Here is a 21,727-nt window from a genome sequence, read left to right on the forward strand (position 1 = left end):
GTGTCAGTTTTGTTGCCAGATAGAAGGGTAAAAAACCAATTATCATATTTTTACTGGCAAATGAGGTTCCCATAGTGTAGACACGAAACCTGTTTTGGAATCTAGCAACACATTTTATTTATGTAAATTTCTCTGGGGAATTTTAAACATGATTTCAAGATTGAATTCCTCTGGATGTTATTCAGTCATCTGTTACGTGTAAAAAGCTTTCCTTCAACCATTAAATATTAAAGTGTTTCAAGTCTACATCGCAGTAAATTAATGTAATTACACTAGAGCAAGCATACATAATTTGCTGGAATGTCAGAATAAGTCGCATTGCAGATAGAACTCGTGCAGTTCGTAGATTCTTAACCACACCTATTTTAAAATAACCGTCGAGACAGATGTTGCTACAAGTGAAACCAGGCAAGTCATCATCATTATTTACCATTATCTTCATGTCACCTTTAGGAGGCAAATCAGAATATAAACAAGGGAATATTGCACCACAAAAGTGAATTGTTTTGTGAAGTCTTCGTAATGACGTTAAAAAATTGCTCACATGTTGCTCCACACAAAAAGTATCAGAACCTGAAGGAGGTCGAAGATTGAGGACTCAAACATAAACATAGGTATGCCAATTTGTAACAAATTTTATTCAAACTTCACACAAGAAATGTACAGCATTGTCACCCATATGCTTTACATCCTTTACAAGTTGAAGTAGTTATCATGTTTGTATCGATAATAATTGGCTGAAAGTAACATTGAATGTGAAAATGCCTTCACAACCTGTAATACACAAATAAAAATAGTATATTCATTCTATCCAACATCACACACAAACGGAGCTCTGCATTAGACTTCAGGGCCCTCTCCTCCAGGAATTAACTGCAAAGACGAAAACACGGTTTTGAAATGTAATAACAATTAAATAATTTCACTGCAAATCACAAGTATAGACTAGGCTTATCTGAGTATAAATAAAATGACCATGTTTTATGATTTAATGAGCCCTGGACCAAACTGCATATTTATTATTTTTGAACAGTAATGCTCTATAGCTTGGTAATTAAAATAAAATGAGTGACAATGTGGGATTACATTCACCACCCAAATCTTGCCTATAAACTACATGTGAATTACCCAATGACTAATCTTCATCCTTTGCACTCTTTTTAATATTGTAGATCTTATATTATGCATATCTTTTATGGTGAAAGTTTATAATTTAAAATATAAAACATAAAGGCAACATATCTAGTTTCTACAAAAAATACTTGTTGGATTACATACAGAATGTTTGTGGTTGGTCTATTTTTATGGTTAAGACTGAGACACAAGAACATCTGCACTTTTTTAAATACTCACCATTGTGATATTGTTCCCATTGAGAAGAATTTGATCCAGTTTAGTTATTCGTCTGCCTTCTGTTGTCGTCTCACTGGATTTAGAATACAAATGGGCATTCAAGTGTTACAAAAGCATAGTTTTAAAATTGAAGAAAATACTTTTACTGAAAATTCAGAAACTCTTAACAAAGTATTCTTGCAATGAAAATGTGCATTTAAATAAGTGGTAAATAAGTAAAAATGTAATACTCACAACTCCGTAACATCTTCCAGCACCATATCTTAAAGGTCTGTGTTAAGGGCGAACTGTAATGCAGGATGCTAGCTAAACATTTCAATTCGGCAGCCACGTTTCCTTAACTACAAATACACAGGCAGACACATCAAGCCTCCAATTGCCAATGCTACGTCATGCACAAAAACTGAAACAATTTTGTGAGGCAGAGTTCAGTGGTTCGGGAAATGATGTCCGACAGCTCCACCAAACACATTGTAATGAGGTCAGTATGGGAAATGTGTGGTAATACATATTCAATTCCTGTGCTTTAACCATTATACTGCCAATTACATTTGGCTTAGGTATGACTACGTAAAAAAATTCAAGCCTTTATATTACTCATCCAGCGATTAAATGAAATTATAATGTTCAAGTATATGAATAATGGAAAAATATTTTTAGTACCAAGACTCCCTCGGTTATCACTATCCGACAAATATTGTAGCAGCGCTGAGAAAGGATACTGACAAAGTCATCAAAACCTAGCAAGGTGCCAACGATCTCCTTGTCATTCTTCATTACAATGTGGATGCGGGATCCAATGCACTTGTCCACCAGCTCTGCGAAAATAGTTAACAGGACAATTACATTTTAACTTCATGGCGGTACCCCAGCTCTCGCATAATGTCCATGATGCAGTAATTTTTAGTCTGTTGATGGTCGGCGACACGGCTATCGACTCATCTCGACGAGCTGTACACGATGCACCACGAAGGTGCCACGTGCGAGCGTTCAGGGTATCAGCGCAATCGTCCTCGCTGCGTTACGACATCGCGGAGTAGCACTGATTTCGGATTGATTGGTACCCCAGTCGCGGAGTGAAGTACACCCCTGGACAAAAATAGTGTCCCAGAAATAAAACATTTAATTGCCTCGGCCATTTGTATTATTTAGTACCCCGGGGTACCACCATGAGGATAATTTGTTGGAGCATGGCTCTGGTATAAAAACTGTACAAGGCGTACATTATTTAAGATCAACCCTCTATAAACCATTAAAACAGGTATCTGTCCGGTTTGCAACTGGCTTGTCTAAAGAGAGTGAAAAATACAGAAAAACCTCCATGATGCTCAGGATCATTTTGAGGATGGTTCTGCATCCGAATGTTTGGACAATTGCAGAGTGTTTTGCATACGAGGGTATAATATTCTAGATTAGAAGTTTTCGTGACAGAAAGGATCCATAATCTTTGGTTCTTTCGGTAAAGTCACGTAGGTGAAAATAAAAACAACTAAATTAAAGGATCCATACTCTTTGGTTCTTTCGGTAAAGTCACTTTAGGTGGAAATAAAAATAGCTAAATTAAATCACGATGTTTCGGAAGCAACACAAGCTTCCGTCATCAGGTGGGACAACCACAGCAATAAACAAACCACAGAAACAACCACAGCAAGAAACAAAATTACAGTAATTTTGTTTATTGCTGTGGTTGTCCCACCTGACGACGGAAGCTTGTGTTGCTTCCGAAACATCGTGATTTAATTTAGTTATTTTAATTTTTTATTATTTTAACCTACGTGACTTTACAGAAATAACCAAAGAGTATGAGGGTATAACACTCAAAGGTTCCCAAAATGCGATTTATTATTTTATTTCTATTATTTTTACCTACGTGACTTTACCGAAAAAACCTAAGAGTATGAATCCCAAAATCCCATTCACGTGTCCACAGGTACAACAGTACGTACATTAACGCATTTGCTGGCCACCTCGTAAGTTTCATAAATCCGTTACCACCACGTTGGTCAGTGGGGGTTGAAGTCGGGGGGCCCAGGACCGGTTCAAACATCACTCGCCACCGATGCGGCGTAGAGCCAAATGTACATGTCCAGATTCACAGGGCAGTGAATTAACTATATATATTTTCTACCGCTCCTATCCAACTAATATTTAAGCCGGTAAAAACTCATTCAGCGCTGTTGCGTTGCATGTGTTTTTTCTAGTTCACATTTGGGCCTTATAGACTCATGGTTCATGAAAGAAACAGTTAAGCAGGCATATTCTGGGATTCATCAGCAGTCAGACCTGTTGCACAAATGCCGCTTTATCCCCATGTTACAATATATCCGTTTTTTTAAAAAAATGCCGCAATTAAAGCATAGCCCGGAAGGGCCATAGGCCGATCGTTTAACAATTAAGCCGTAGTGTGCATTCACTTTGCACAGTGAATGTAAAGCAATGAAACGATGTACACACTTTAACACGTGTAATCCTATCACAATCCACAACAAGAGCACACTGCAGGCCATTAACACACGTGTGAATGAATGAAGAAAAGCAAGGCCTCTACTCGAAGCGCGAGTGGCCACATCAGAAACACTGCAAACCAGAGACCCTTTTCACAGTACAGCAGCATGACACGTAACATCATGCAGCACAACAGAGCGAAGACGCTCGAGTCCAACGTTTTAATGTAAACAAAGCCTGCATTGTACAAGGAGGCGACTATCCCCTCGTTACCTAGAGGCAGCAGCTGGGATGGGTTGGTTGTGCTCATGTCGAAAGCCGATACGGCCACTCCGGTTTCTACTCCTTAAGCTTGGGAAGTGCTACCGCCTGCAGTTTTAAATTATAGCTACCCGTGGGTAATTTACACTTAACGAAAACAATATTAAGTAGTGCAATACTAAAATTATAGCGTTCGGAATCTTAGGAGCCCCGCCTTCTGACACAATAACGCACGGACACCCCAAATTCAATTATCGGCGCAGGCGTACGGCGCGCGCGATCTGTCTCGGCCTCGTCGTCGCCGCCGCCATCTTAGGTAGGGAAGCGAGTGTCTTTCTCGCAATTCTATTGGTTGATAGTGTCCTGACGTCACAGGCATACACCGCCCTGCCGATAACACGGGCAGCTTTCCTCCCCCACCCCCAAGTAAGATGGCCGTCGACGCACGAAGTCACGTGGATCTTCAACGACCTGTCGTCATGGGGGGTGGGGGGGGGGTCATGGGGGCGGGGCGTGGGGGTCACGGAGAGCGCTTCCGGGGTGAATCTGCGGGGATCTTTGTTGACATCATGAGCGGCGCGGGCCCTGTCTTGGCCGTGCTGGTGGTGGGCTTCCACCACAAAAAGGGCTGCCAGGTAATCATTGCACATCGCTTTACACACTCACACTGGTGACGGTGGTGGTTGCTGCTAGAGGTGATGGTAGTAGTGGGGCAGTGATGGTGCTGGTGCTGGTGGTGGGTTTCCACCACAAAAAGGGCTGCCAGGTAATCATTGCACATCGCTTTACACACTCACATTGGTGACGGTGGTGGTTGCTGCTAGAGGTGATGGTAGTAGTGGGGCAGTGATGGTGCTGGTGCTGGTGGTGGGTTTCCACCACTAAAAGGGCTGCCAGGTAATTCATTGCACATCGCTTTACACACTCACATTGGTGACGGTGGTGGTTGCTGCTGGAGGTGATGGTAGTAGTGGGGCAGTGATGGTGCTGGTGGTGGGCTTCCACAAATAAAGGGCGAGCAGGTAATCATTGCACCTGGCTTTACACAGTGACTGGTGGTTCAGCTGCTGCTGGTAGTGATAGTGGAAATTATTGTGGTGTTGGTGGTTATGACGGTAGTGGTGGTAATGATAGTGGAAATGGTGATTGTGATACTGGTAATGATAGTGGTAGGAATCCTGTGGAGACCAGGTAAAGCGCCGGGCAGAGATGACCTCTGAAGTGAACTGCTGAGGGAGGGTCATGTTTGTGTGCAGACTGCCCTATGTAACATCATTCCAACCGTTTGGTCCACATGACGGGTTCTGCAGGATTTTAAGGATGCCCTGGTTGTCCGCATTTTTAATAGGGGGAATCGGTTACAACAACTGCCATCAATCGGCCAGGGATATAGGTTTTGTTCATGCTTTTCAGAGTCCCTGACCCTCCGCTTACAATCATGAAGGACCTTCAGAGATGATGGTGGCTTATTGGCCAGGAGGCAGAGCCATTATCTGTTCAGCTTGTGTTGCGACAGCAATGTCTTCTGGCACATACACTATTTAACATATTTTACCATGTAGTTCGAGAAGCTTACCATGGCTGTAATGGTGGAATTTAAATTTGGTACATATACAATGGGAAAGCTGATCGATTTCCGGGTGTGGTCAAGGGATGGGCTCCCTATTGGTCAGTCATGTTATGTATGCTGATGATCTGGTAATTGCTGCTCTGAGAATGTGTTGGAGATGCTACGTCTGAACCTAGAGCCTGCTACTAAGAGATTGGACCTCATCATCAGCCCCAAATATTCACTCACCCCCTCCCCTCAAGACCCCCGGAGTGATGGGGCAGTTGTAGATAATTTTCCGTACCTTATCAGTGTGCTGATGACCAGCTCTGGTTAGGCAGCAGAGGTCTCCAAATCAGTCCAGCGGCATTGCCTTTTCATCAGCTGCATAACACCGTGTAGACGCTATCTGGTCTATCGCTCCACACGAAGCTCCATGGTTTGGCCACAGCTATATTCTTGCTTCTCGATGCTTATGAAACGTGTAGCCCTTTAAAGGAACACCTGCGCTGGATTAAAACATTCAGGCTGCTCTGCCTACGATCCATCCTGGGTTTACCCAGGATTTATAGTAGGCATGCAGTATAAGCAAGTTAGGCTGCTGTGGCAGCTGCTGCACTCCCTCTGCATGTGTCGACAATGGGAATTTTATTTAAATTTGATTAACTTTTAAGAATGACTACAGTGCGACACTGGGTCTAAAGAGTATTTGAAAAACGCCCCAAATAGAGGGATACCACGTATAAGGATAAACTATACAGTAATGTGTGTTGCTGATGAGCCCTACACGAATGAAACCTTTATAAATACCTTGTGTGGAATTTTTTTAATGAAAACATTTACAGGGGTTAGTGTTGTGTTTTGTCTCCATTGGAACACGAGCATTAGCAGCTGCACCTTCCACACATGCTCTGCCCTGGAGGCTTCAATTCTTTTGCGTTTTTTGGAGGTTGAAAAGTGGAGGTATTAGAGAGGTGAGGTCAAACCGTCAATTTCTGAAGGGCAAAAATAATTAACCATTATGGTCATTACCACAGCTATACACTGGGTGTATATAAAAAGCTACCATTTAAAACCAGAGAAAAGGCAGACATACATTAACAATGTGTTGCTTTGCAAAGCTGACATTTGGAGAAATGTATGTATGTTGAATTTCTTTTGCACCATACAAAGCCATTCGTGCTAATCGGAGGTGCGGGGACAGGACAATAGGAGTTGCTATATAAATGGTGTTTATTTAGCAGTTGATACATAACAACGTTTTACTAATGAATTAATACCTATTGGTGAGTGGAAAAAATAAGCCACATTCCCCTGTCATTGAATGAGCCGTTTAAAACATAACACATGGCACCTCTCCCAGGTGGAGTTTTCTCATCCTCAGATTAAAGATGATAATGGAGGCCGTTCACTGCCAGAGGAATGGCAGCACCTGCCTTACCTGGCCTTGCCTGACGGTGCACACAACTACCTTGAAGGTGAGTCTAAATATACTCAAGGGGCGGCACGACAATGCCTCCAAAATGGTGTTCACTCGCTTTGTTGTAGAAACTTGAATGAGAGAGACTTGTGTTTGAACTTGTTCTATAAGCCAGGGTTACAAAATAATGAGTGGCAGGAACTCCTTTCCACCGGACATGCACACTCGACTCCCTGCCCCTGTTCAAACCCAGGCTCAATACCTTTTTTCTCTTCTGCCTATGACTATTTTGCCAAAACAAGTACACATACCTTATTTTTCCCAGTGATGCACATGTATGTTTTAATACAGCATCTTGAGATGCAGCTATATTTAGACATTAATACAAATTGCATTTAATCCATTTTATGTATAAATCTTTTGTGATTTGCGTTCCTTTCATGTACTTTGCACTACAATAGTTGTTTTTGTATTGTTATAACTTTCTGACCTGCCCCTGTTGGACATCTGTGAAAAAGGGCTTCACAGCTCATCGGATTTCTCAAGGATGAATAAAGATTCTGATTCTGAATTGTAGTGGCTTAGCCTCCACGCTCGGCTGACACTGGCGCACGTGTGTGCTTCTTTCCCTGCAGATTGTGTTTACTTCCACCTCCCTCCACGAGATGGGGACAGAGGCATCGTGTACGGAGTGTCTTGCTACCAGCAGATGGATTCGGAGGTGAGTGCTTGGAAAGGCCGTTGAAAACGCCATGCAAGAACAACCTGTAAGTTAATTAGCCGTTGTATTTTATTTACAGTGGATTTACTTTGATATACAATGATTAATACACATCTTGCTTCAAATGAAAGATTCTGCCTTACATGTGAGCATCAAGCTCTTGTTTGAGGAAGATTACAGTTGTGGAGTTGTCAAGCCCAGCGTTGAAAATGCTGGTACAAGCACATTCTTATACTTAACATGTTCTTTCCATAACATTTATCTTGAAAACATCAACGTCGCTGTGCTTTGAACTCGGTGATCTGCGTTCTATTCCTGGCCATCGTGAACATCAGTGGAGAGTAATATCTGAACGAAACAGGAGGACTTCTTGACAATTATGGCTAATCGCCTGATGGAGCTGGTTGTAATCTCCAGTGAAACATTATACTCGAATTGTAAGTGTTGTGGGTTTAATCTCCAACACACCGGTGTACTTAATTAGTAACTAATTGGCACGTTTTTATTTTACGTGACAAACCTTACTAATTGGCTGTATCGGGTGGTGGCACGTTTAACGACACATTTATATTCACGCGATCAAACTCAAAAAAACCTTCGTGATAATATCTGAACCAGTCCTGGTGCCTGGGTACAGAAAATATGCTTGTAGAATTTGGCAGTAAGCGCAAATGTAAACAATTTCGAAGGCACTATGGGTGACCACGTTCAAGGGCAAAGCTGGGGGTGTGGGAGTGGTTTCTAGGGGTTACATTATGACTCGCACAGCACCAGCCAGTCACCTGGCAGGAAGACCCATGCTACATTGCCATCATCACTGCATCTCCTTCAGCTTGTCTGTGGCTGAGATAGCTATATATTTTTGTTGTTGCTTATTTTTGTATATAATGCTATTAATATTATCAGTCGTGTTATTAATATTGATTAAACATTTTTTGTATTATCGTTTAGTTTGTTTTTGAAAATCAACACTTTGAACACTCCTGAGTTATTTCCTAACTTTACAATCCTTTGTCTTTACTTTCTTATGGAATTGGAGTTGATAAGTCTGAGTAGATGCTTACCCCGAGCCCTCATTACTTTGACAGTGCATTGTCTTTGAGCTGTACGCCTTTTGGCGTCCTCTGGTCTAGCATCGTTTGAGACGAGGCTCAAAAGAAAGCTGTCTCTGGTGTGGACCAATCAGTTTCAAGGACAATGCATATATTATCAGTGTGTTTTTTGTTTGCATTCTGACCACAAGTATTGTGGTTAATGCAGACATGATTCCTTGTAAAAAGGTTTCAGTTTTGTTGCCAGAAGAAAAGGGGGAAAACCTGTTCTTATAAGTCTTAGCTTATTAAATTTCTACAACTGCACAAGTTGTTCTGTACTCAGACACCTGGTTTCCCCCACCAAACGTCACCAGTCTGCACTAACTGGTATGGTGAGGTGTGGTCAACAACCCCCATGACTGAAAGGTGCAGTGATGTAGTGGATTTGCAAAGGGCTGCAAAATGCAATTTTTATATTTTTAACCAACACCTGAGCTGCTGTGTTATTTTTACTGTGTGCATATAAACTGTACAAATGATGAAGAGTACGTCATGCTTGGCGTCTAAGCACTGTATAAGAGACTATGGTAGCACAGCGTGAAACGTGGCTGCGATGTCTTTCTCCCCAGGCTCTCAAGGTGCGCGACTCCGAGGTGACACGTGGTACGGTGCAGAAGAGCGTGTGTGTGCTCAGCCGACTGGTGAGTCACCGAGAATGCTGAGGAAGAGGGGTAAATTATGCATTGATTCTTATATATTCTTATGCTCGCAATAAATGCAGAACATCGTGCATTTGAGAATAAATTAATTATGATTTAGAAATAAATACCGGGAAGAGTAGAGGCATTATGTTGACCGTTCAGAAAAATAAGTGGTCTTAGCCGAGACATGGCCTGGGAAGGGATGGAGTGGTGAAATTTGATCGTGAGCAGGAGCTAAATGGACTTGTATCACAAGACTGTGAGAGATAGTGATGGCTCTGAGAAACTTTCACCAGAATTGCTGTGTGCAATTCGTTGACGTGACTCCTGCAGCAATCAGAGACGCTGCAGTGCACCACGATGTTAAAGATCGATTTCAGAATGGAATCCCAACCCAGAACCATGCATTTCATCAACTCACGAAGGAGGTGAATCATTATAGGGCTGCTGTAAGTGCACTCCTGCACTCTAAATTAGAAAAGCATTTTTTTTCGACATTTTCTCTAAAGTTTGTATTTGTGTGTTTTGCTTGTGTTTTTTTGTGTAGCCCCTTTACGGGCTGTTGCAAGCCAAGCTACAGATGATCACTCAGGTCTACTTCCAAGAGAAAGACTTCTCCAAAACTGATGTTTTAAAAGTAAATATTTAAACAATGCAAGCTTTGTATTATATTAGGTAGTGTTTTTGTTATCAAAGGAAACAAGTCCCATTCATTATTTTGTCTGACACATGCAATTTCTCATCTTACCAGGAGCTGTATGAACAACTCAATAGCACGTTGGGTACAAATCATCTGGAACCTTCTCATCTGTACATAGGTAAACGCAAATTAAGTTCTAGTGGATAATGCATTCATTTAAAAAACCTCTACACATCTGTCTCTTGCTCCTCAGCCAATTTAACAAATTTGTACCATTGCAGTTGAATATGATCACATTGGTACTTGAACAATTTGTGGAGCTTTAATGTTGTCAGTTGGTGTACTCATTGTTTTTATTTGGGTGTATATAATACACATCTAAATATATACCACACATTGAAAACAAGACAATGATGAAACTCTAATTCAGCATGATAAGTGTATTCTACTGATGCCAGATTTTTATACGTGAGCCTTTTTAATCGCTATGTTGATTTATTCATTTTCTCCTGCAAGAGTCTTATTTACCTTTGGTCAGCAATGCACCACTACATGAAATTAACAGTGTTGCCATAAAATAATCACCATTGAGTTTATTAACCCTTTCCTGTTCCGATAACGTACGTGTATATATCCTTCCACTTTGGCCATTTGGAAAGCATTGTTAGAAATGTATACGTTTAAGTACAAGGTGTTTATTTACATACGTGTACGTCATCGAAACGGAACCAGAAGAAAACCTAAAATAAAATAACTTTATTAGTACCGAGGCTCCCACAAGGCCATGCAAGAGGGCGTGTGGCACAGTTTGGCACCAGCTATCATAGAGTGCGGTCGTGTCGCTACAGTTCTGTGGTGAGTACAGTTCTCTGTGGTGAGTGCTATACCTCTCTAAATAAAATGAATGCTGAACCGCTTGCACGTGCTGAGGTTCAGCAGTGAACGGGACCCACCTTGCAACTTGTAGTCATCTCCAAATGGGAAAGGGTTAAGAATACTAAAATATTACACTCCTGGAAATTTACCCGACTGAAGGTGGAGCATTTGTAGTAACTGTACGTGATGGATATCACCTGGAATGATGCTTTGTGCCTCGTGTGTTGGCAGGCTTATCCGTCAGAGAGCTGCTTCTGCATTTTGGACACAAGGTATTAAAAGTTACTGCCTGTCAGTAAAACATACGATATTGCTTAATGATATCTTCAGTGAGTTGTGGCAGGCATGCGTAAAAACGAAATGTAGCCGTGAGAGATTTTGCCTGAGAGCCTTGAATGAGATGGCAACGCCGATTATTTTGTAACCAATTATGAGCGTAATCTGACGTTAAATGTGCTGAACTCGAAAAAATACTTCCACTTTGGCCATTTGGAAAGCATTGTTGAAAATGTATATGTTTAAGTACAAGGTGTTTACATTCACTTTTGACACGTATTGGAAGACGGAGTGGCTCGCTACATTTGTTGATGTTTCTCCATCACGAGTGTCTGACAAATGAAAAAAAAAACATTCAATAATTCAGAATTATATTCATTTTAAGAGGCACTACCATTTGATTTTGGAGAGCTCTATTGTTGTGCATGGATTGTGTTGTGTGCATTATAACAAGCAGTGCAATTACTGATTAATATTAGTTTTTTGTCTTTTACAGGCACTTATGCTCTTCAAATTAATTCTGCTGGAAAAGAGGGTAAGATATGAAACCGCATTGTAAATCACAAGCACCATATTGGGAAGCAGTTGGTGCATATCTTGGATGTTGGAAAATAAATTTCTTATTTTAATTTAGTGGACAAATAAAATATCTTTCCTGAGTTGGAAATTAAACATTAACAGAGACATGGAAACAATTGAGTGGACATGTTTGTAACTAATTTTTAAGGCAATATTTGAAAATGGATGCATCATTCAATGTGTTGCAGGTGTTATTTTTCATTGCACCCGTCCACACGTTGGTTGGAACAATAATGGCACTACTCTCCCTTTTTCCAGGTTCGTGAAAACTGCACGTGACTTATGCTTTATACACTCAAGTCTGGAGTTATATTCAAATAAACGCTTATACAATCACAATCAAGATGAAAGCATGTGCTTTTTGTATTACGTCCCCCCTATGTTATTCAGGAATGATAGAACGCGGCTTTGTGGACTCGGTGTCCTACAGAAGGAAGGATTCTATGGACGAAGCCGACTTTCTGGAATCGGCATTTCTTTTCACGTCCACCTTCACAAACTCTTTTCATTCGACTCAAGCACAAAGCTACAGTGAACAAGTAGAACCAAACACCGAGCCACGGAGGACAGGGCCCTCTGAGAGGGCATGTGCATCATTTCCATTGGACTCGGAAGGGAATGGTGTTAATGTGGAGGTGGGCAGAGCGGATGATACAGACGAGGCCCGGGCAGTTCCAACCAAGGGTCTGGTCCAGAAATTGTCGATGGGCGATGGAGCTCCAGTGGTGGTGCAGCCTCTGCATGCCTCCGGTGACCCGACTGCCCGGGTCACCAAGGGTCTCCTCTCTGGCCTGGATGAGGACCAATATGGCATGCCGCTTGCCGTGTTTACCAAGGTGCGAACTTACTGGGCAGTGAATGGCTCAAGAATAATAATTGTAACAAAATAATAACAATTACGATGGCCAGGTGACTCAGATGTCAGGGCACTGAGCCAATCCAGATAGCCACCTGTGATTAAAGCGGCTCACTTATCCTGACTGCACATTGAGCATGGCTGAACGCTTGTTGCTAATCCACACACAGTGTTTATGTCCTGCCAAGGTTCCACGAACTCGCTGCTGAGTTTATGTTCTCAGCACTGTCATTCATGACTCCATAAAAATGATCACATTTATATATGTTTTTCACTTGATGTGGCTAAATTCCAACTTTCATAATTAACAAAAAGATTTCACCTGACAAACAATTGTCAACAGTAGACAATGCGGGAAAATGCATCCCCCTCTAATGTGTGGCAAAATATGTCCATTGAAGTGCTATCAGAAGGAATTCTATAAATAGTATGCGGGCTGTTCCATAACACACAAGGTACGTATAGCTTTCCGAACATTCCAAATTCATATTAGCTCATAACATGACTTATAACATAGTTGGCATAAGCATTGGGCAGCAAAAAACTTAAAGTAATTCTCACAATTTTGTGGAGTTGTCAGTCGCTCAGGTTAGTCACTGCAGATATTATTATCACTTACACATTTTTGCCAAAATGGTATTCACTCAATCTTTAGTTTGTGCCAATATTGACCTAAGTAAAGTAAGCATCAGTCCACATTACAGTAGAAATGGAATGATACAGATGCATATATCAACAGGAATGAAAAAAGAAACCCGTCAAAATTAACTTTTTATAACCTTGACACTTTTTTTAAAGGGCGGATGATTGAATTTCAATTTAAAAAAAGTAATGGATATACTGTAGAGGGGTCTGTGTGCATTACATATGTTACAACAATGAAGCAGGTGGTGTGTGGGAAGGCAGGGACAGTTTTATTTAGTGTCCTGTCCTTGTGCCTCCATGCAGGGCTACGCGTGCTTGCCCTACCTCTCCCTGCAGCAGCACTCCCTGCTGAGTGATGTCTCTCTTCGAGGATTCGTGGTTGGAGCCACTAACTACCTCTTCCGCCGACAGAAACACCTCACCGACGTCACAGTAGATGTGAGTCACGACTGAATCCACTGAGAAATACAAATCATTGAATCATCCACCTGCCTCAAAGGTGAGAGCGCTGCGGTGGCACTAATGAGACCCTGGAAATCCATTAAGCTTTCTGTGATTGAATGGTCTTTGAATTGGGTGCTATGTCTTTTGACAATTTCACTAAAAATATTGAGATAAATTTGTGGTAAAATAAGAAAGATCTTTGACTTTTTACAGATGTTCATATTTTATTGATGAGAAATGTATGATCTGTGTGCTCTTTGGTGTTTGTGTTTATAAAAAAATAAATCATTCAATTTATCGAGGCTAGAACACAGAAGGCTAAGTGACTGAAACATTGACCTCATCCTTTTAACAAGGTAATTTTACTCATCATCGACCTTGAACTATCCACTACTTGATAGAGGCCTTCCCACACTATCGCCATCCCTTACAGTAATACAATGCCGCAATCCATCTTCTGTACATAACCGAATGCCATCACTCCACCTCCTTAGTGGGAGATCAAATTTCGATTTTCCTATCATCAGCCTTGAACAGTCCACTGCTGGATAAAGAACTCGCCAAGTTGATACCATCTCATGATCAACTGATGCAACAAACCACAAAGCACCTGTACATGAGTTGCTTCAATCGCTCCATCACTGTTGGATTTACTCTGGGGAATATTCCCCCTCTTTGCAGCCACTCCCATTATTCTTGGTTCTTTCGGTAAAGGCACGTAGAAGGGAAATAATTTTATTATATTTATTATTTCCCTTCTACGTGACTTTACCGAAAGAACCAAGAATATGAATCCCTGCAGTCACGAAAGCTTTAAATCCAAATTTAACTGCCATTATTATTAACCATCCATTCTAGGGGACATGTCCTGCCCAGCCCCACATCTCTTAACAGTCATGATGAAATGATCAACCTGCATTTATTCTGTAATGTATTATTTCTGTATTTCGGTTTAACCAGATCAAACATAGCGCAAGTCTAAGATGAAAATAAAAAGTGCTACATGCAGCGTTTGTTCGGTTGGCTTTCCCCAGATAGAGAAGGCTCACCTGGAGTTCCAGGACGCTGCTCTGGAACGCGCTCTGAGCCCCACGACGGCAGACCTGCGCTTCCTGGCACTGCTGGAGCGGCAGGTGCGAGAGAACGGGGCGAGCGGGGCCTCCGACGGCGACGGTGGGGGCAGTGCGGAGTGGGAGGGCAGCGAGGAGTGGGTTCGCGCCCACTTCCGCCTCTACCTGATGTCGCTGCTCGCCACCACACAGCTGCCGGGTTAGTGGCATCGCGATTGAACGTGGCGGTGGCATGATTGCACCTGGGCCCAGATTTCCGGCTACGGTAAGAGTGGAAATTGGACAGATGATCACATTCCATGCCTTGAACCAGGGCCCATGCCAATCAAGCCAACAGGACTGTGTGGGATGAGGAGTTATTCAGCGCCATACACAACCCTAATCTGTCAACTCAGTTTTTGTTTACGTTTACGGCCTTTTTGTCTACTGGTCGATGAGGGTTTCCCCATGCTGTATGGGTCGTGGTGGTTATTACACCACACCTCAACATGCTGGCGAGTGGGGAGTGTACATGTGAGAGCATAGAAGTACAGTACAACAATGTATTTAGATGCACAGCTTTAAGATGCCTCTACCACTAAGCCCTGTCGGACATGCATTGGTATCCACAGTTAGATTGAGGTGATGCCATGTGTATCAATTTGAAAACCTTGTGGTTAAGCTTGTCAACTTGGTATCTTTTTGAAGGAAGGACTCTTAATGTTTTTGCATTCATAATCCAATGGTGCTATCACTGCCATGCCATAATAAGCTGATATTTTACCTGAGAACACTCACAGCTTGCAGTGAGATAACAGTGAGATAAATCAGATGACAGGCCTGGAAGATGACATTAATACTACTAAAGCTCCTTTAGCTGTGCACTTTTTATATCACCTTACAAAGAGTGGTGTGCAAAAATCAATAGAACCAGAATGAACAATTCTTAAACCTATAATTAGACAAATTAAGGGATAAGCTAATTTAACGTGTTGTCATTCCGTTTTTGATTACATGGGAATCCAGGATCTCAGCAGTGCAAGGACACGGTATTAGCTCCTGAGCCACCTGGCCACTGCCAGCAGGAATGATTCAGTCGAGCATCTGCTTACAGCGCACAGTCAGGTTCACTGGGCAGACAACACGGCAATAACTGTCGCGCATTTGCACTGCGTTGTGATGCCGCAGACAACGAGGCGATGCTGGCCGACTACGGCAGCGAGTTCGTGGAGGCGTGGCAGGACACGCACAACCACCGCGTGTGGAGCAGCAACAAGCACCCGGCCATGCGTGACGTGCAGCCAGGGTGGGTCCCCCTGCCACACGTGCAGTCATTGGCAATCCGCTGCTGTATTAATTATCTCTGTGCTTGAGTCACTCGCTGTGGTATCATGTAGCCATTTTATGGGTCACAGTAAGCCCTTTCCCCAGTGTGATATAATATGATGAATTGGAAGTGAACATGGATTGTATTAATGCTGAGGATCGGCACAGTATAGCTATCCAGTAAAACCTTGGATTGCGAGTAACTTGGTCTGCGAGTGTTTTGCAAGACGAGCATTTAAAAAAAATAAATATTCATTTGATAAACGAGCGAGGTCTTGCAATACGAGTAGTACGTATACACTTTGTCTGCCGAGCGTCACGTCATCACAACTGATATACGAGTGCTTCGATATAAGAGTTGTTTGGATTACAAACACGTTTCCGGAACGAATTATGCTCGCAATCCAAGGTTTTACAGTATATGTAGAGAGTGATATAAGGACTACAAAAAGTTGAGTTGGGTGCACTCCTCCCTTTATGCTATTGCTTGGTGTCCTAGTTGTCAATGAGGAGGACTGTAGCTTAGCTATTTAAAATTAGACATGGTTTAACTGAGTTCTTGGCTGCATTATGCATACTAAACCACTCCTCCAAATATTCATATGACCACTGATATACTTCACATTTGTAATACATGGACTGATTCCTTCTGTATGGATAAATAAATGCCTTCTACATATAAAACATTACTGTTTGCAATGGTGGAAAAGTGAATTAATTGGATATTTGTTTGGCATTTTTAGCATTTTTATCCACCTTTGCCAATGTTCTGTCTTCACCTTGTCCTTCACTTTCAGACACCCTTTCCAGGGTCACTACACTGTGGCTGACGTCAAATTGCGACTAACACAGTAAGTAATACAAACCTTTATCAAAAGTATGTGGGGAAAAATCCCATACAATCAAAATACAAATATATATAAAAGTGAGGGATTAGATATGCATAAACGTTGACATTTTCATTGCACGTTCTCTTTCCAATGAAGCAAGGGTATATAGAGTGGGTGGTGACTGCTTAGCCTCTTTTTGTTAGCTTGCCAAGGGATATCTGTGTGCACGCAGCAAGGATAGGATGTGTATGTGCGTTTGTGTTTGTACGATAGTATAGCAGCGCACTGTCTACGAACCCGGCGACCCGAGTTCGTTTCCGCTTATGACCAACACCAGCGATGATTATTTCTGGTGCGGCGTGTAAAAACATCCGCACTGGAGAGATAAAAGTGGCCGGGCGTGGTGTTAACCATCTACCACCCAGTGTGCCGTGCTGGCCTTCGTAGGTACTCGCTAACAGCACTTGCCACATAAGTCTGTTTCAAGGCTATGTGGGGGATCTTTGTCTCGTGTGTGTGTGTATCTCACAGCTCTGTGCAAAGCAGCGAACGCGGTCGGCGGATTGGCACGGCCGTGCTGTCAACTAGCCGCTCGGTCCTGCAGACGGGGAAGGCTGTCGGTAAGGCTGTACAAGGATGGTCTCCCATTGGCAAGCTACAATCTTGTTCCTTTTGCGTCCCGTTTCAGCTCTGAGGAAAGACCATTAGCTTGTGTTACATGAAGGGAAATAACCAATTTGAATGGCTGTATAACCAATGGATTTATTTCTGAAACATTGCACATTGTAATTCGATACAAAGACAAAGTCTATTTCTTTCAAACGTTTTGGTGAAAACTGTTGTCTTCTACTGATTTATATTCTTTCCTGCAAAAATGGCCATTTCCTGAAATGTTGGCAGCATTTGTCAATGATAGCACTGCACTGACTGGGAGTGGGGAGGGGGGTAACAAACTAGTGAGGGTAAGAAACTATGTTATTTGAACAATATTAAAAACAATTCACACTGTTCATGGAAAACAGTTGGAGTTTAGCAGGGGGAAAAGGAAGTCTTGAGAGCGAAAGCTGGAGGGAGGGTGGCAGAGCAATTGGGAAGATTGGAAGGAACACGCTGATCTCCTATTCACCGAGCTGCAAGTGCTTATGCTATGAAGCAGAAATTCACCGGCACCTTCGTGCGGTTACTCGTGTGTGTGGTTGACTGAAGTGTTTTGCTGATGGATGGTCTGCTGCAGTAAGTTAATTGATTGCACTTGAGTGTGTCACCAAGAGCCTCACAAGAAACCGTCTCTCTGTGCGTCGACAGGCCAGTCTGTGGTGGGTGGGGTGTTGAGCGGCGCCACCTCTGCCATGTCCTCCTTCTTCTCGTATTTTTCCGGCCGTCCCAACCAGCCGGGCAACTCTGCAGCGTCCTGGGGAGGTCACACAGAGGAGCAAGAATCTGGAGAGAGTCTGCATGCAGACCCCCTGTTCCACGAAGCCATCCATTTGACCTCTGACCCCTGAATGTGCTGAGGAGAAGGTGCTGTAATGCGGTGAACTGATGAGAAAGTTTGATTGGTATACATTGAAATGGCTTTAATTTATTTATTTACTTGAAATGTGTTTTATCTGTAAATGGTACAAAAAGTATTTTTTTTTTATTGTTTACCTGGCACTAACAATTAATAGCAATGTTATGTACACCTTTAAATGTAACCCTTTCAGGTAAGCAACAACTTAAAATGATAGAGAACTCAGCATAACAAACGTCTCTGAGAACATTGAGAATGTGGATGTTGAGCACACTTTGTGCGCGACAATCATTTATTGCAGCGCCTTCCCCTTTCCCGGAACACAAAATGGACATGAACAGGAAATTGCCAAGTTGCACTTGTTCATTCAATTGCCTAGTTTGTGTGGTTAATAGCGAGCCACTCGCAGAGACACTCAAAAGTTTTTGAAAGAATTCTTGATGATCTGAAAATATTCAGAAAAGCATAAAAGGGTCTGTTTCAGAACATAAAAAAATTAATTTTACTCTCGTCCTATGGGCATTCTAGAACAGTATTTTCCAGCAGCATTTCTTTACGAAGGTAAACTCTTGACTGATTTTAACTTTGAATTTCATAAGTAGGGTGTGGCCCATTAAATGCTGCTGAGATGCTTTTTTTGCAAACAAGAGTGCTACACAAACACCGTGAAGCCTATTAAGCATAGTACAGCAATGTTGTACAGAATATATCACGTGTTGTCGTGGGTTATTGACAAGAATCCAAGTCTCGGGCGAAGCCGGGTAGTAAAGCTAGTTGGTAAAAAAGAATAGACATGGGTCTGTTTCCCCAATGTAAAATCAAATGTTAGTCTGTCACCCTATGGGCCTTCGAGACCAACGTTTTCCAACAGCATATTCGTAAGCAGGACAAGGTTGTGTAGATTCTAAGTTTGTGTTTTTGGATGATCTGAAAATTTAGTTATCGTGTTTTTTTCATTTTGCTATTTTGAAAATTAATTTTGGAAAAAAAGAAAATTGTACCATCGTCAGTGTTCACCTATAAAGTTGTACACCAGCACACGCCATGGCCCCCATTACTTCCACCATATGCCTTGTCTCTTGATTGGCCTTCCACCAATGTGACGCCCATAGCAAACGTTGACTGTTTTTTTTCTGTTTCACCCGTGGAGAAAGATGCTGAGAATGGTCATTGTTGGTCATGGGCCTCAGTGCAATAGCCTATTGTTTTGCAAGGGCCTGAACAGTTTTGACAGTTCTTTGGGGGGGAAAATATACTCCAAGAGAATGTTTTTTTTACTGAACTAGTCACACTATGGTAACATTAGTTTAATCGTATCGTTTGTTTTGTTGCGACGTTAAACATGTTTTGCCTTGAGTGACCCAAGGCATGGATTCTCTTTACAAATATGTCATCAACATACAAGTGAACACCACTTAAATATGCTGCGGCTTTGAAAACTGGTAATAATTTAGGGATAGAGTGAAAGTTTAACTTTATAATATGCATATTATTGCCGGCATGCACTGTCCATCAATAACGCGACGTGACACTGGCCGTTTTGTAGGCATGTGACCATGCTTTGATTCATTTATTAGATTATTAACGTGCATGATACATGAATCGAGTCTTGCGAGTAAGATTTGTTAATGTTACATATAATTGGTATAGACAAAACTGAATAGGAAAATCAGTACATTTGATTAGTGAATTAAATTGTAACTCCGGATCGTGATATTTCATACTATCGCTAGAGGTGTGAACCATTGCTTGCCTCGTGTTTTGCACTGACTAAACAGCCCTTGAATCACCAGAAGAGATGACTGCACCGAGCATCCATGGTCATCCAAGCTGATAGAAGAACTCAATCCAGAAAGCGATCCACCAAATGCTCTACCGCGAAACTTGTATAGTGTATAACGTGCACTTTTACTTCCACTATGTAATGTATAGAAGCGAATCTCCAGTTAAGTGCAACTCTAAAATGTCAATCCGCTGTTGGATGGAGGAGGGCCTCCCCATCAAATATCCGTCGCGGGTTTTTGTATTCCAGCAAAGCACTATGTGTTGGTCTGTGTGGGTTTATTTGGGGGTGGGGGAGTCGGGAGCCACTAACGTTAGCTGTGGCAATGAATCTCGAATTAACGGTTCATAGTGCAGTGCCTTAACCACTGCACCACCATATCTTGTTGCAGTACAAACTTATGATGATTATACATTTCTGCATCGTTATTTAAACTCCCATTATAAATATAAAAAGTACAGAAAATGTCGGTCTTTTTTTTCCTGCGTACTGTGTTACACTTGGTTTATCGTGTTGAAGCTATAGTCAATAAAATATAATGCATGGAGAGAATTTTCAGTGGTCCCTCCCAATATTCTAGCAAGTTAAATATTTGGCTGGTGTTAATCGGGCAACATTACTTTACAGGTTGATAAAAATCATACGTTTCAGTCAAGACGTCAAACCGTAAATCTCGTGATATGGAAGGTATTGCATATGGTTAATTAAATAAGATGAGACTTTTTGACAATTTGCTTTATCTTTACAAAGCTGCGTGCATTGTGCGAACTGCAAAGGTAGCAGTCTCGGCATGACACGGAGGAATTTGTTTTACTGTGTTCTGTGACATCTTGGAAGACATTTAAATTCCACTGGCACAACAAAAAACGAAGCGTTGCGGCAGTGACCTTAACTTGTTTTGCGCAAATGCGTCATTGTAACGCCTTAATTTACGTGACATCCCATAAATAATTGTAATCTCGAAGCTGCGTGTGACGTACTTGGGTGACACGGGGCGCAGCTGACAAAGGACTCCCAAGGGCTGCACACGGAGCCAAAGGTCAGAGGGGTCAAATGTGTATGTGTAAGGGGTCAAATGTGTATGTATGATTAGCCAACCGTGCTAATTGGATCTGGGTGGAAAGGACAACACGCTAAACACAAAAAGCAGCTCTACTGAAATTAGTTTGCAAACTAGATTTAAAAGTGTATAGGGGCCATCCATTTAGTACGTACGCACGCATGGAGGGGGAAGGGGGGTGGTTAACCCAAATGCGTACGCTTGCGTATGGGGGGCTCTACTGACAATGTGCGTACGCATAGGAAACGGGGTGGAAGTGAAGTCTCGATAATAATTTGTCTACATTGGCCTTCAAATGAGTTAGATAGTCCGGCGGTGGACTCTGTTTGCTTAAACACGTTAATATTTTGAATCCTTGATCGTTTC

The 21,727-nt window shown here is 42.1% G+C and overlaps 2 protein-coding genes across 4 annotated transcripts; one reads left to right on the forward strand and one right to left on the reverse strand.

Moving 5' to 3' along the window:
* Positions 1-623: 623 nt before the first annotated feature.
* LSM5 (LSM5 homolog, U6 small nuclear RNA and mRNA degradation associated) lies at positions 624-4,451 on the reverse strand. Its single transcript, XM_078860016.1, has 5 exons — positions 4,072-4,451; positions 2,076-2,171; positions 1,588-1,615; positions 1,354-1,426; positions 624-873 (listed from the first exon to the last, which is right to left on the reverse strand). Exons 1-5 carry the CDS (start codon positions 4,106-4,108, stop codon positions 841-843), a joined length of 267 nt encoding a protein of 88 aa, XP_078716142.1. The 5' UTR covers positions 4,109-4,451; the 3' UTR covers positions 624-840.
* A 145-nt stretch (positions 4,452-4,596) lies between these two features.
* On the forward strand, positions 4,597-21,008 carry LOC144934556 (late secretory pathway protein AVL9 homolog). Of its 3 annotated transcripts, XM_078860477.1 has the most exons (17): positions 4,597-4,694; positions 6,972-7,086; positions 7,664-7,749; positions 9,413-9,484; positions 10,032-10,121; positions 10,236-10,302; positions 11,232-11,272; positions 11,773-11,811; positions 12,044-12,113; positions 12,246-12,691; positions 13,660-13,794; positions 14,835-15,069; positions 16,038-16,155; positions 16,973-17,026; positions 17,537-17,625; positions 18,311-18,526; positions 20,297-21,008. In XM_078860477.1, exons 1-16 carry the CDS (start codon positions 4,629-4,631, stop codon positions 18,508-18,510), a joined length of 1,923 nt encoding a protein of 640 aa, XP_078716603.1. In that variant the 5' UTR covers positions 4,597-4,628; the 3' UTR covers positions 18,511-18,526; positions 20,297-21,008. The 3 variants fall into 3 exon arrangements, with proteins under 3 accessions (XP_078716603.1, XP_078716602.1, XP_078716605.1); XM_078860476.1 differs by having other exon boundaries at positions 18,311-21,008; XM_078860479.1 differs by lacking the exon at positions 4,597-4,694 and adding an exon at positions 4,763-4,825 and having other exon boundaries at positions 18,311-21,008.
* The last annotated feature ends 719 nt before the right edge of the window (positions 21,009-21,727 follow it).

The sequence above is a fragment of the Lampetra fluviatilis genome, chromosome 10 (assembly GCF_964198595.1).
Source record: "Lampetra fluviatilis chromosome 10, kcLamFluv1.1, whole genome shotgun sequence".
NCBI lineage: Eukaryota > Metazoa > Chordata > Hyperoartia > Petromyzontiformes > Petromyzontidae > Lampetra > Lampetra fluviatilis.